This window comes from Myxine glutinosa, chromosome 2 (assembly GCF_964187855.1).
Source record: "Myxine glutinosa chromosome 2, kmMyxGlut1.1, whole genome shotgun sequence".
NCBI lineage: Eukaryota > Metazoa > Chordata > Myxini > Myxiniformes > Myxinidae > Myxine > Myxine glutinosa.
The window spans coordinates 177,125,242-177,137,474 of NC_136262.1; the positions used below are offsets into that span (position 1 = coordinate 177,125,242).

The following is a 12,233-nucleotide window of genomic DNA, read 5'->3' on the forward strand; positions in this document are numbered from 1 at the left end:
CCGTTTTCCTCTTGCATTGCGTCGCTTTTGTCTTTTCCCTCATTGAGCAGCTAGGGTGCGATACAACCAACGTTCGGGTGGAATCGGGTGAGTTTTGTTAGGTCGCGGTTTTAAACCACCGCTCGGTCTATAACATCCTAACCGCGATCTATAACAATTGGTGTCAGGAGTGGGATCGACCCGGAGCGCGCTTCACGCGCTCAAAATTATAAAGTACGAAATTTGTTTTGTTTTAAAGGAAAAGCCCGAATTTTGAAATCGCGCCATGGCTGTCCAAGGCGACGGGATGCCGGTGGGAGAGATAGAGAGGGGTTAGAAGTAACCCAGGACTTCGGGGAAGAAAGGGAGGAGGAAAATGGCAATGTGGTTGCGGGAATATCAGGCGCGCAAAATGGCGCGCTCGCTCACGTGGTTGAAGGGTCCCAAAATAGCGGCGCCGCGGAGGGCGAGCCTGCGGTGGCGGCTGGGGACGCTGGGCAAACCGGGTTTGACCTCAGATTATTCTTGACCCAACTGAATGCAAAAATGGATAGGATGGAGGGCCAAATGGAGGTAATGAGGGACGAAGCAAGGGGTACCGTTGAGGGGTTAGACAATAATTTTAAGGGGTTAGACAATAATTTTAAGGAGTTAGACAAGAAATTTGAGGGGTTAGACAATGGGATAGAAGGGGTGAAACATGGGTTAACGGGGGTGGAAAATAGAATGGCTGCCCAGGAGAATCAGTTAGAGGGGGTGAAAAATGGGTTAATGGGGTTAGAAAATAGGATGGAGGACAAATTGCGGGAAATAGGGGAACAATCCGCCCGGGAAATCGAACAGATGGGGAACCAGATGGAGGAAATACGACGAGGGGTGAGTGAGGAGGTCTCGGGGCTACGCGAGGAGGTAAAGCGAGGCGAAAAGCGTATAGAGAAAGAAGTGAGGAATAATACGGCTAAGTTACAAGGGGGAATAGAAGATCTGACGGAGGAGGTGGAGCAGCTGACAGAGGGACAAACTAAGTTAGTGGAGCAGGTTCAAAAGAACACTGCGGTACTAGGAGGGTTAAAGGCGACACAAAAAGAAATTAAAAACGAATTAATAGCGACGCAGAGGCAATGTCAGATGGTACGGGAGGAACTGACAATGAGGGTGGAGGAGGTGACAGAGATAATGGAGACAAAGGACCGGCAGGTGAGGATGCACATAGAGACGGTCACGGTAGCCTTAGAGGACGAACTTGAGGGGACGCACCGAGAAATAAAAGAGGTTAAACAAAAACTAGAGGAAGTGGGAGAAGAGGTGAGTGAAATTAAGAAGGGACGGACAGAAACTAAGAGGGAGATAAAGGAGGAGGTAATGGAATATGTGCAAGGTCGGTGCTCAACTCATGATGTGATGCTCACTAACCAAATAAAGAGTTTGCAGGTGGCAAAGGAGGTGCGGGGACGAGGTGCCAAGGTGAGTGGCAATGTACATGATGTGAGGAAAGCTTCAGTCGGCTTGGGGATTGGTTTGGATCCGGGTGTTCGTGAGAGGCCGTTGGTGAAGTGTGCGACAGGTCTGGTGTGCGAAAGAGGAGGTGTGCGAGAAAGTCCGACTCTGGGGTGTGTGAGGAAAAAGTGTGTGCCAAGGAGTGAGGGTGCTGGCGAGAGTGAGTCGGTCGTAGCGCGTGTGCGAGGGAGCACATGGAAGCGCGGTGTGGTAAGTGTTACAGAGGGTGTGACGGGAGAGTGTGCGCAGGAGTGTGCGCGAGAAAGGTGTGTGACGGACAGGTGCATGAGGAAAGAGTGCGGTCAGAAGTAAGGAAGAGTGTCCACCTGTGGTGAGTGTTACAGAGGGTGTAACGGGAGAGTGTGCGCGAGAAAGGTGTGTGACGGACAGGTGCATGGGGAAAGAGTGTGCTGTCAAGAGTAAGGGTGAGTGCGCTGGCAAGAATGGAGGTGAGAGTATTGAGAGTGACAAGGAGAGTGAGTTGGTTGTGACAGGTGAGCGAGGATGTACACCTGGGATGGAAGGATGCACACCTGGAATGGTAGAGCGTGAGTGGGAATGCACGCTGGAGTTGGTGGTGAGGCACGTGGTTGGGTGTGCGAATGAGGGCACACCTGTGATTGTCACAGAGGAGGTGACCGAGGAGGGGGCGCGAAGCGGTGTATTGGTGAGGTGTGCGAGCAACGAATGTGTGCCAAAGTGTTCGGTGGTCAGGTGTGTGACCAAGGCTGTGAGTGGAATGGGTGTACCTGGGTGTGTAAGGAAAGGTACGAGGAGCATGGGCACGGCTGGATGTGTGAGCAAGGAACGGGCTGCGGGGTGTAAGCGTCCAGGTGAAGCATCGACGTTAGACGGGGTAGAGTTTAGAACGACTTATAGCCGAATCGGGCCCTCGGTGCGTGCCGGGCTTCGCGTGCCGCGAGAACCAGCGGGGATCCGAACCACGGCGGTTTCGAAAGAACTGCCGTGCGCGATCCACGCTGGGCCTCGCGTGGAACGGCCGCGTCCGGGCTCCACTAGACGGAGCGGGCCGCCCGATAGGAAGGGTCGTCATGGCGACCACTTTCTATTGAGACGTGCCGGCAGGTCGAGATCGGGACATTGGATGGCTCCACGCCGAGGTGGTGCGTGGGATCTCGGCCCGGGTAAGCCCCCATCCCTGCCACGAATGCGGGAGCGGGACGTATCCAGCCGCTGGCACAAAACGACCCGCGTTCATTGCTCGGCTGTACGAAGCCGGGCTGTAGATGTGAATTGGCGCACCGAGAGGACCTAATAAGTAGACGGGTGATGGTGATAGTGATAGTAGTGATTTGATACAAAATTTAGAAAAGTGAATAGAATTGGCAGTAGATGGAAAATTTTTGAATTTTTGAATTGTTGGATTTGGACGAGCGAAATTGGTAGTGAGAGACCCCCGATGTGGAGGGATGGCAAATCCACCATCCCTCACAGGTGGGGGCAAAGGAGCAATAGCTTATGGGGTGTATGGCAGTGAAAACTAGCCCGGGTGGGTTAGGTTATATTGTAGGGATCTAGAAGAGATTGACATTAGGTAACGTTACGTTTAGTTAGTGACTGATACCTGTAGTGGGGACGCAGGTAGATTAGTGTGGATGATAATGACGAGGGAGCGCAATAGTTTAAAGGGACGACTGGGAAGCGCAAGTTTCAGAGGGGAGTAGTTAGCTGAGATGATGCCGTGCGTGTGAGGATTGAACAGGTGAGAATGGAACAGGTGTGATTGCACAGGTGTGCAACTGAACAGGTGTGTGGAGCAGTGTATGAGTGAGTGATGGTGATGTGTGTTGCGTTGACCAACTGGTCCAGAAAGAGGAGGAGGGTGCAGGTGGCACCAGGTGAGATTGCACAGGTGTGCAACGACAGGTGAATGAAAGACAGGAGTATGGAATAAATGGTCTGGAGGATTGGAATGGATGGTCGTGGAGTGAGAATGGTGGAAATTGTGGAGTGGAGTGGATGGTGCGAAGGTGTGAATGGGGGAAGAGTGGACCCCCATCACGGATACCCGGGGCGGGTAGTGTAAGTGTTAGGTAGAGGGTACAGGTAAATTGTGGTTGGATATTGGCATCTGTGGTGCGGGTGACAGAATGATGTTTGGATGGGTGCATTAGTGTTGTGGAAATGGCTGGGCGTGTAGCCTGTTAGTGTGTGTAGTTGGTTTGGGCACTCCACCACTGTAAGGATGTCGGCCAGGTGAGGCCGCAGGTGGGCTCTGGGAGCCGGTAGTAGTTGTTGTGGATGGGGCCCGAGGATCCGGAGGACGGACCCGGGTAGCCCAGTGCCAGAGGGCACCATGGGGTGACAGAGCCAGGAGAGGGGCTGCCCCCAGTTAGTTAGGTTAGGGTAAGGAGCTAGGTAAGCTCGGGTGGCAACTACAGTGGTGGAGGTGTGCAGGTGGGTAGACCTGTTGGGAGAGCTACACGTCGCGGCCCAGAAATTGTGCGAGGGCACCGGGAGATGAATCGGGGGAGTGAGACCCCAAATTGAAAAGCACCACAGTTTGGCCAATGGGAATTGGTTTTTAGAACCCATAGTGTAAGAGGGCCAATGGTTTGGCCGGAGAAAGACCCCGGGTAGTGTAAAGTGTGTTAAAGTCATTTAGAGGATAGTTAGGATGAAGGATCTCCTCGCACCATCTGCACCCACTCACCGGAGGTGACAGGTAACTCCACACCATGCCATGTTTTATTATTTTTTATTGTGCAAATGTTTGGAATGTGAGACGCATCATGACGTGGGTGTGACATTGTGCTTTGATGTTCCATCTCTGCCTCCTTATGAGGATTGATGATGAATTGATGATGGCAAATTGTTGAAGTAGAGGGATTGTGGTGACGAATTTGATATAGGGGAAATATGGGGAAGACGTGACAGTAGTGACGAATTGGTAATGTGTAGGTTTTGTACATATGGGGTAAGGGCAAGGGTGGGCTAGGTAACAGGGGGGTGACGTACGGTAGGGACGAGCTTTCTCACTTCGCCCTCCGTACGCATTTCGCCTTGCATTGCCTTTTTGATGTGTACCCTTGAGACCTTACCCCTCGCTCATCTGTCTTGTCCCCCCTTTTTGTCTCCCACATGAGGACCTGAGCGCCGTTGGGCGCCGAGGGGAGCGTGCGTGGGTCGGCCATTGTGCGCCCGAAATTCCCAGAACCAGCTGTCTGCATCGATGCACCACATTATGGACCACATGTCAGTGGCCGAGCACCACTTATGGACCCCATGGGTTGGGGCATGGCCCCTCTGCTGGAACCGGCCATGAGGGCCCGAAATCTTGCTGGCGGACCTTGGCCACAGGGCACCAATGCCCCACAGGTGAACCATACACATAGTCGGCCTGGTGGGCCATAAATAAATAAAAAGGACACATTGGGTGCAAGTTTTATTGAAAATAGGCCGCCAGTAAGCAAAGCAAAGGAAATGACAACATCTGGAAGAGAAATATTAATAACCAGCAGAGGGAGCCGAAGAGCCAGAGACACCTGCAGGGTTAGGGGTTGTTGGTTTTATTTTATTCATTGAACAATGGTGACTGCACCGATTGGTGCTTGGGTGTGTATTGGTGCGTTTTTGGGTGCTTTAATGGTGCATTGATGCAGAGCAGACTGTCCTCCCCCCAGAAAGAACAATTACAGGTCCTGGGTTAGTTTTGTAAATAAAATTAGCGTCAGTGTAAATAATGCTCCCCACCGTCAGTGTATAGTTTGAAGACCATTCCGCAATTCGGTTAACTGTGGGCGTAAGTCTGTTAGGCAGGGTGCAATGGAGCAGCGGGACACATTTATTTATGTTTTAAAACTGTCGCACTCAGGGTCAGGTTAAAAATAGAGGGAACTACACCTACATGCCACACTAAGGTAAAAGTAATAGGCCCGGGACGTGCCTAAGGGGAGGAGGGTGCAGTGTTGTGGATATGAGAATGTTTTTTTTATTTTATTGTTGTGGTAAAATGTTGTTGTAAAAGGTTGTCATAAAATATCACCCCTCCTCCCTCCGTTGTGGTTGTATAAAGGTCAAAGGGCGTTCCCGTAGTTAGTCCATAAAAAACATACATGCAGGACACGATATATCTTTTCTTTTGATAGTTATCTCTTATTCTGTGTTTTAGGATAAGGCTGTGTCTCCCATTAATTAAAAGTACTCCATTGCACCAGTGAAAGAGAATAGACCCCCTTTCCTTCCCATCCCCAAAAATCTCCCTTTCCATCCCCTCCAAAACCTCCAATGACCTCATATTACATCCCCCTCTCGTCATTGGCGAGCCTCGATTGCCCATATTACCTCCCCTCCAATAACCACCATTGACCACGAGGCTCGGGTCGGAGAAGAAAGGCGTGTCGCACCTCGTCAGAGGGGAGGAGGGGCGCGCCGCCCGTCGTCATCCAGGGCGGAGCCCGAGGGTCGCGCGACCAACCAGGGCCGAGGTGAGCACCCCCGATGGGCGTGTCCAAAGCGCCGGGGGGCGTGATCGCTGGGGGCGCTATAAAAGGGCGCAACCGGAAGTGGACCAAAAAAGAAGAAGAAAGGGAGATGCACTCTGGGTTGGTCGGAGAAAGAGAGAGAGAGGAGGAGTTGGTTGCACCGAGAGAGAAAGAGAGAGAGAAGAGTTGGTCTGAGTCGGGTGCCAAAAAGGAGGGTCAGTGGTCACAGTTGGTTGCGGTGGTGAGAAGTCGGTGGTGAGAAGCGAGTAAGACAAGGCCTGGCAAGGCAACTGCAGGCCGCCGCAGCAGCGACACCCGGCAACCGCAAAAGGGGGCAGGAACGGCGGCTGCTGAACGCGCCGGTTGTGCGGCGGGACCCCCCCTTGGACCTCTCCCTCTCCCTCCAGCCATCCACATCCTGCGATTCCTGCAATTCCCCGTGTGAGTCGTCTTTGTTTGTTCTGTCCTGGGTAATAAGTTAAGTCTGTAGATAAGCTAAATTTGCACTGTGTCACCTGCGTCTTGTACTTGTAAATAAACTGAATTGCTTTTTGTTGCTTGTGTGTAAATAGTAGAAATAAATTCAGTAGTAATATTTCAAACCTTTTTTTTGTCTCCGTTTTCCTCTTGCATTGCGTCGCTTTTGTCTTTTCCCTCATTGAGCAGCTAGGGTGCGATACAACCAACGTTCGGGTGGAATCGGGTGAGTTTTGTTAGGTCGCGGTTTTAAACCACCGCTCGGTCTATAACATCCTAACCGCGATCTATAACAATATATATACATATATATATATATATATATATATATATATATATATATATATATATATATATATATATTGTTGCGGACGCGGTTAAAGATGTTATTTTACCGAGCGGTTGGTATTACCGCGACCGAACAGTTATTCCCCGATTAGAACCCGATTCCACCCAAACGTTGGCCGGATCGCACCGCGGCTGCTCAATGAGGGAAAAGACTAAAACGACGAATGCAAAGAGGAAGACGAAGGCAAAGAAAGGTTTGGAAATACTACTAAATTTATTTACTATTTACACACATAAGCAAAAAGAAAGCAGTCACGTTTATTTACAGCACATAAGACGCAGGTGACACAGTGAAAATACTAGCTTACCTACAGTCTTAATTAACCCAGGACAGAACAAACAAAAGACAGACTCACGCAGGGAATGATGACAGGAATCGCAGGAGGTGGATGGCTGGAGGTGAACGCTTGGTGGAGGTGAACGCTTGGTGGAGCCAACGCGGAGCTTGGTGGAGCCTTGGTGGAGGTGAACGCTTGGTGGAGCCAACGCAGAGCTTGGTGGAGCCTTGGTGGAGGTGAACGCTTGGTGGAGCCAACGCAGAGCTTGGTGGAGCCTTGGTGGAGGTGAACGCTTGGTGGAGCCAATGCGGCTGGTGGGGGGTTGGTGTGACGGGTTCTCTCTCCTTCCCTCACAAGCTTCAGGACTCTTTCTCTCTCTTTCTTAGTCCCACCCAGTCCAACAACTTCCTCTCTTGCTTAGTCCAACTCAAGGCCTTTCTGTCTTCTGATCTCCTCCCTCCTCGACTCTCTCTGGGGGCCTCTGCCTCGGGTTATATAAGCCCCACCCTTGACCCTTTTGCGAACCTCCCCAAAACGTTCTCTCTCCGCCCTCTAAAGCCAACCCCTCGTTCTGGGTTGGTCGGCAAGGGCTGGTTCACTCCTCCCCTCTATGACGAGGTGGGGACCCGCCTTTCTTCCCCAACCCTGCCTCGTGGTCAATGGCGGCAATTGGAAGGGAGGTAATTGGCAATGGCACTCGAGGCCTGGCAAAGACGAAAGGGGAAATGGAAGTTTTGGGAGTGGGAATGAAGGGAATCTATCTCTTTCACTGGTGCAATGGAGTATTTCTATTAATGGGAGACACAGCCTTACCCTAAAACACAGAATAAGATATAACTATCGAACAGGGGTATTCTATGATTGGCTGACGTGTATGCTTGTGGACTAATTATGGGACGCCCTTTGACCTTTACACAGCTCCGGAGGCAGGAGACGCAGAATAACAATAATAATAATAATAAAGCACACAATCAAAAAAAAATACAGTCCTCATATCCGCAACAATATATATACATATCAGATGGTGCAACAAGAGCTGCTAAGATCGAGAGAGAGAGAGAAGAGTGGAGAAGGAGACCGATGGGAGAAAGGTATTGTTTGTCAAAGAGGGCCAAGTGGCAAGAGGTGGAACGAGGTCGTGGCATTAATTCTGTCTCCGATGGGCTTGAGTGAGAGCTTGAAACGTCAGACCTAAAAACCTTCGTCCCAGTGGTCGATTCTATATATATTTATGTTGAAGGCTCCAGTCACGGACTATATAGTCCTCATCGAGGCCAGGCCTTAAATGAAAGAGCTGCATTGATATAAAAGTGAAGAAAGAGAGAATAGTCTAAGAGTTTTTGAGGAAGTAAAAAAACACACCCGTGGCCATTGTTTGTCCTGTATGCACATACCAAATCAGCCAATCATCGCCGTTTATTCCGCCTTCAGTTTGCAGAATGATGACCCTCCTCCAACCCCTGCCATATAGGAGGTGCAGGAGCAGAGTAGGAGTAGGAGTAGGTGCGACGGTAATTATTATTTTGGTTGATGTTTGTGCATGTTTTATGTTTTAGCTTGCACTTACTGATGTTGTTATAATAAAAATATATTATTTATATTGATAAAATAATATGTTTACCATATGTATTATTATATGTGTTGCCTGGTGTTGGCATAGCGTTTAGGGTGCCAGCCTGGGATCCTAGGATCCTGGGTTTGAATCCCAGTCGATTGTTGAATTAACACCAGGGGTTTGACTCAGCCTGTCATCCCTTCTGAGGTCGGCAAATTGAGTACCACTTCACTAGTAATTCCCTGTGTGTCGCAAGAGGTGACTGTGTCGCAAGAGGTGACTGTGTCGCAAGAGGCGACTAACAGAGTTGGCGGCAGGAAGGGCATCCGGCCATAAAACATCGCTTCAAAAAGGGGACCATGGTGCCCTGAAAAAGGCCAACCCCTGCTCTGTGGGGAAAAATGGCCTCTAAAGGTGGTTTTATGTATTATTATTAGCACTATTACCGATTACCCAATGAAGCCTTCATATAACGCTCATGTGTAATAAATAATGGTGGCGGGAGCGCATCTTCATATAAACAATGATATAATGACACTGTTAGCACATTTTCGTTTAGCACTCTCTTTTCCAGGAACGCATCACGAGTGTGTTACGAGATGTTACTGTATATAAAACATCTCATTTACAGCTCACATTGGAATAATAAAACCTTACTATAGGAGGACAACATTGCCCAGTGCGCCTACTGCAACATCGGGTAGCTCGTTGCCATCCATGTCAAATTGTCCATCGATGGAGCGCCCGAAGTACCGCAGTCTGGAGTCCACAAATTGGGCTGCAACACGCTGCGTAAAGAAAAAAAGATGGCCGTTAAGTTTTAGCCAAATATTAAAGCCTTACATAATACGAAAGTGGGGAAAATTCCAGCATTTTGTGTTCACTAGACCACAAGAATCTAGCCATTATCTGCATTTCACCTGTACTGATCTGGTGCTGATACTGCGTCTATGTCCAAGATAAAGGTAAATTGCTCCCCGATGCTCATCCTCCAATGGAGATCCCACAGCTACGTCTTGCGCCCTGTCCCCATTGATATCGGCCAGTGTGGCCAGGGATGCTCCAAAACGTGCAGCCTGTTGATCAGCATTCCCTTCAAGTACCGCAACCTCGTGGAACCTTCCCTTCAGAATCGTAAAACAAGATGGACAACCAACGGCATTATCGGGTGCACCATGAAGCCTCACAGTGGGTAAATAGGCCACCAAATGATGAGTGGATTTGCGAGTCATACCTTCTGCAGTGTGTACATATAAACACGCCCCCTCTCTCGATTTCCTTCACCCAGAAACATAGGTGCACCCACCAGGAGCACATCCGTGGCATGGTCCCCGTCCACATCCACAGTAGCCAGTTCACTTCCAAAATATGAACCGATCTAGTCAACATAGCATTTGGCATGTGGAAGCTTTATCCCAGGTGAAAATCTGATTGATGGCATTACATTTAAAAAATGCCTGCTAATGATAATTCCTGATATATATTTGCCTCTCAATAAGACAAATGGTGCTGTTATACAACTCATCCATCTAAATACATATTTGTCTGAAACGTTTCTCCATGTTTAATACCACCCATGACATTTCCACGCTTTCCAATGTTTCAATACGACGACGTTCGCCATAGATGCCATTCAACGAAGACAGCTCAGATGATGACTGAGACCAATGAAAAACCTGAATTGAGATCATTCAATACTCCCATTATTGCCCTGACCTTGTACCAAGTGATCATCACCTGTTTGGAACTCTCAAGGAAAACCTTGGTAGATGGAGATTCATGTCTGATAATGAAGTTGATGAGGCAGCACAATCACGGCTTAAGGGGCAAACCCATGACCTACCACTCTAAAATAATCAGTGGTTTGGTGGGATAATGGGAAAAAAATTAATTGATAAGGAGGAGACTAGGTAGCCAAATATAAATTACAGGCATTGGATTACAATTGAAGGATTTTTACTTGCATGTGCTGTTTTAATTTCACACCCTCTCTTACACTGAGCAGTGTATGGCCAAGGTTTTGGTAAAATAACATCCAGCCTGGCTGCACTTGGAAAGATTTGTTGTCTACATCTGACAAGAATCACTAAAGATTGACTATTGCTGCCAACATGTGACAACGACAAGCCAGTAGAATTTGCATTACAGTAATCACTCATAAAAAAACATTTTGTGGATACAGACTTTCTATTTGCTGCACTGTTTACAATCGATCTCAGGAAATCCTCCAATAGGGACCCCACCGCAACATCTTGCACCCTGTCCAGTAAGTGGAGTCTGAAATCTGAAACGTTTATCGTGTTTCTCAGAAAAGATGGACAAGATAGTGCTCTTATAATTCCACAAGCAATCTCAAAAATAAGCAAGACTGATAGTCTAACAATGGCATAGCTGGGCTTGGATATGTTGAGTGCAGGACCTGCTGCCCCCCTGTCATGTGACCAGATCCTCAGCTCTGATTGGTGGATGTTTGTGAGGGACATACTTGTTTGTGTGGTGGATGTTTGTTGTCTGTCTGTCCAGTGCATGCATGGATGCCTTTCAATATATACATATATACATACATACATACACTGGACTGACAGACAACGCTGTTCCAAACGACATTGCCCTACGGGCTACGCCGTAAAAATATGGCTGCTGAACCACGTAACCAATGACGTCATCAATTGTTTTTCTCGACCAATTTATCCCTAGATCATGCTCAAGAAATTTTATACTGATTGGATCAAGCATTCTACTTGTTGATTAATGACATCATAATGAAGGCACCTATGACAATATGACATCATCATTAACTTGTGTTATTCACCATGGGGAGTACTTTACAATGAGCCACCTTTCAGTTTTTTCCATGGAGCGGTTTTGGAGATATAGAGGTGCAAGGTTTTTCAGGTTTTCCAAGATGGCACCCATACCACATGACCTACGACATCATAATTATCATTTTAAAAATTCTACAGGAGGAGGCGCTGATATGGTGAAAATTTAGTGTCAATCAGACCAACTGGACAAAATCACAGACTGGGCAAACAAGTGGAACATGTCTTTCAATCCTGACAAATCTCACACTCTTACAATGTCTCTCCGAAAAGACCGACTGGACAACCCTCCCATCCACTTTCTGAATAATCCTCTCCAAGAAGTTCTCTCACTCAAGCTTTTGGGTCTCACTATCTGCCATGATCTTTCCTGGGAAAACCACATTTCAAATCTGGCCTCCAAAGCCAGTCGCCGACTGGGCATCCTCCGTCGTGCGAAGTCCTTCCTTGGCACACCTGAGCTCCTCACCACATACAAGGCTTTCATCCGCAGCTCAATGGAATACTGCTCTCCCCTCTGGGCTGGTGCTCCTGCCTCACACCTAGCTCGTCTTCACGCTGTTGAAACCAAAGCATTCAGAATCACTGGAATCTCCCGCGATGAAGCTAACTCCAAGGGCCTCTCACTCACTCACCGCAGGCAGGTTGGTGGTCTTTCCGTCTTCTACCGACTCCTCTCTGGCCTTGCCCCCCCCAGCTCTCTGTGGGCTCTGTCCCGCAAATATTCCTACAGGTCGCACAAGATCTGCCTGCAACCCTCTTATGGTCAAACTGCCAAAATCAAGACTCTCTGCTCACCTTCACTCCTTCATTCCTCTTTTCTCCCGCCTCT

General features: G+C 48.7%; 1 protein-coding gene across 2 annotated transcripts in view; it reads right to left on the reverse strand.

The window, feature by feature from the left end:
* ITGA11 (integrin subunit alpha 11) overlaps positions 1-12,233 on the reverse strand; it is a 206,370-nt gene that overhangs the window by 80,737 nt on the left and 113,400 nt on the right. Inside the window, exons 13-15 of one of the 2 annotated variants that reach the window (XM_068108969.2) lie at positions 9,814-9,957; positions 9,500-9,703; positions 9,237-9,367 (exon numbers count right to left, since the gene is read on the reverse strand). In XM_068108969.2, coding sequence (XP_067965070.2) covers positions 9,237-9,367; positions 9,500-9,703; positions 9,814-9,957 — 479 coding nt within the window. The remainder of the gene's footprint in view (positions 1-9,236; positions 9,368-9,499; positions 9,704-9,813; positions 9,958-12,233) is intronic. The other variant, XM_078771963.1, reaches the window with a different exon arrangement.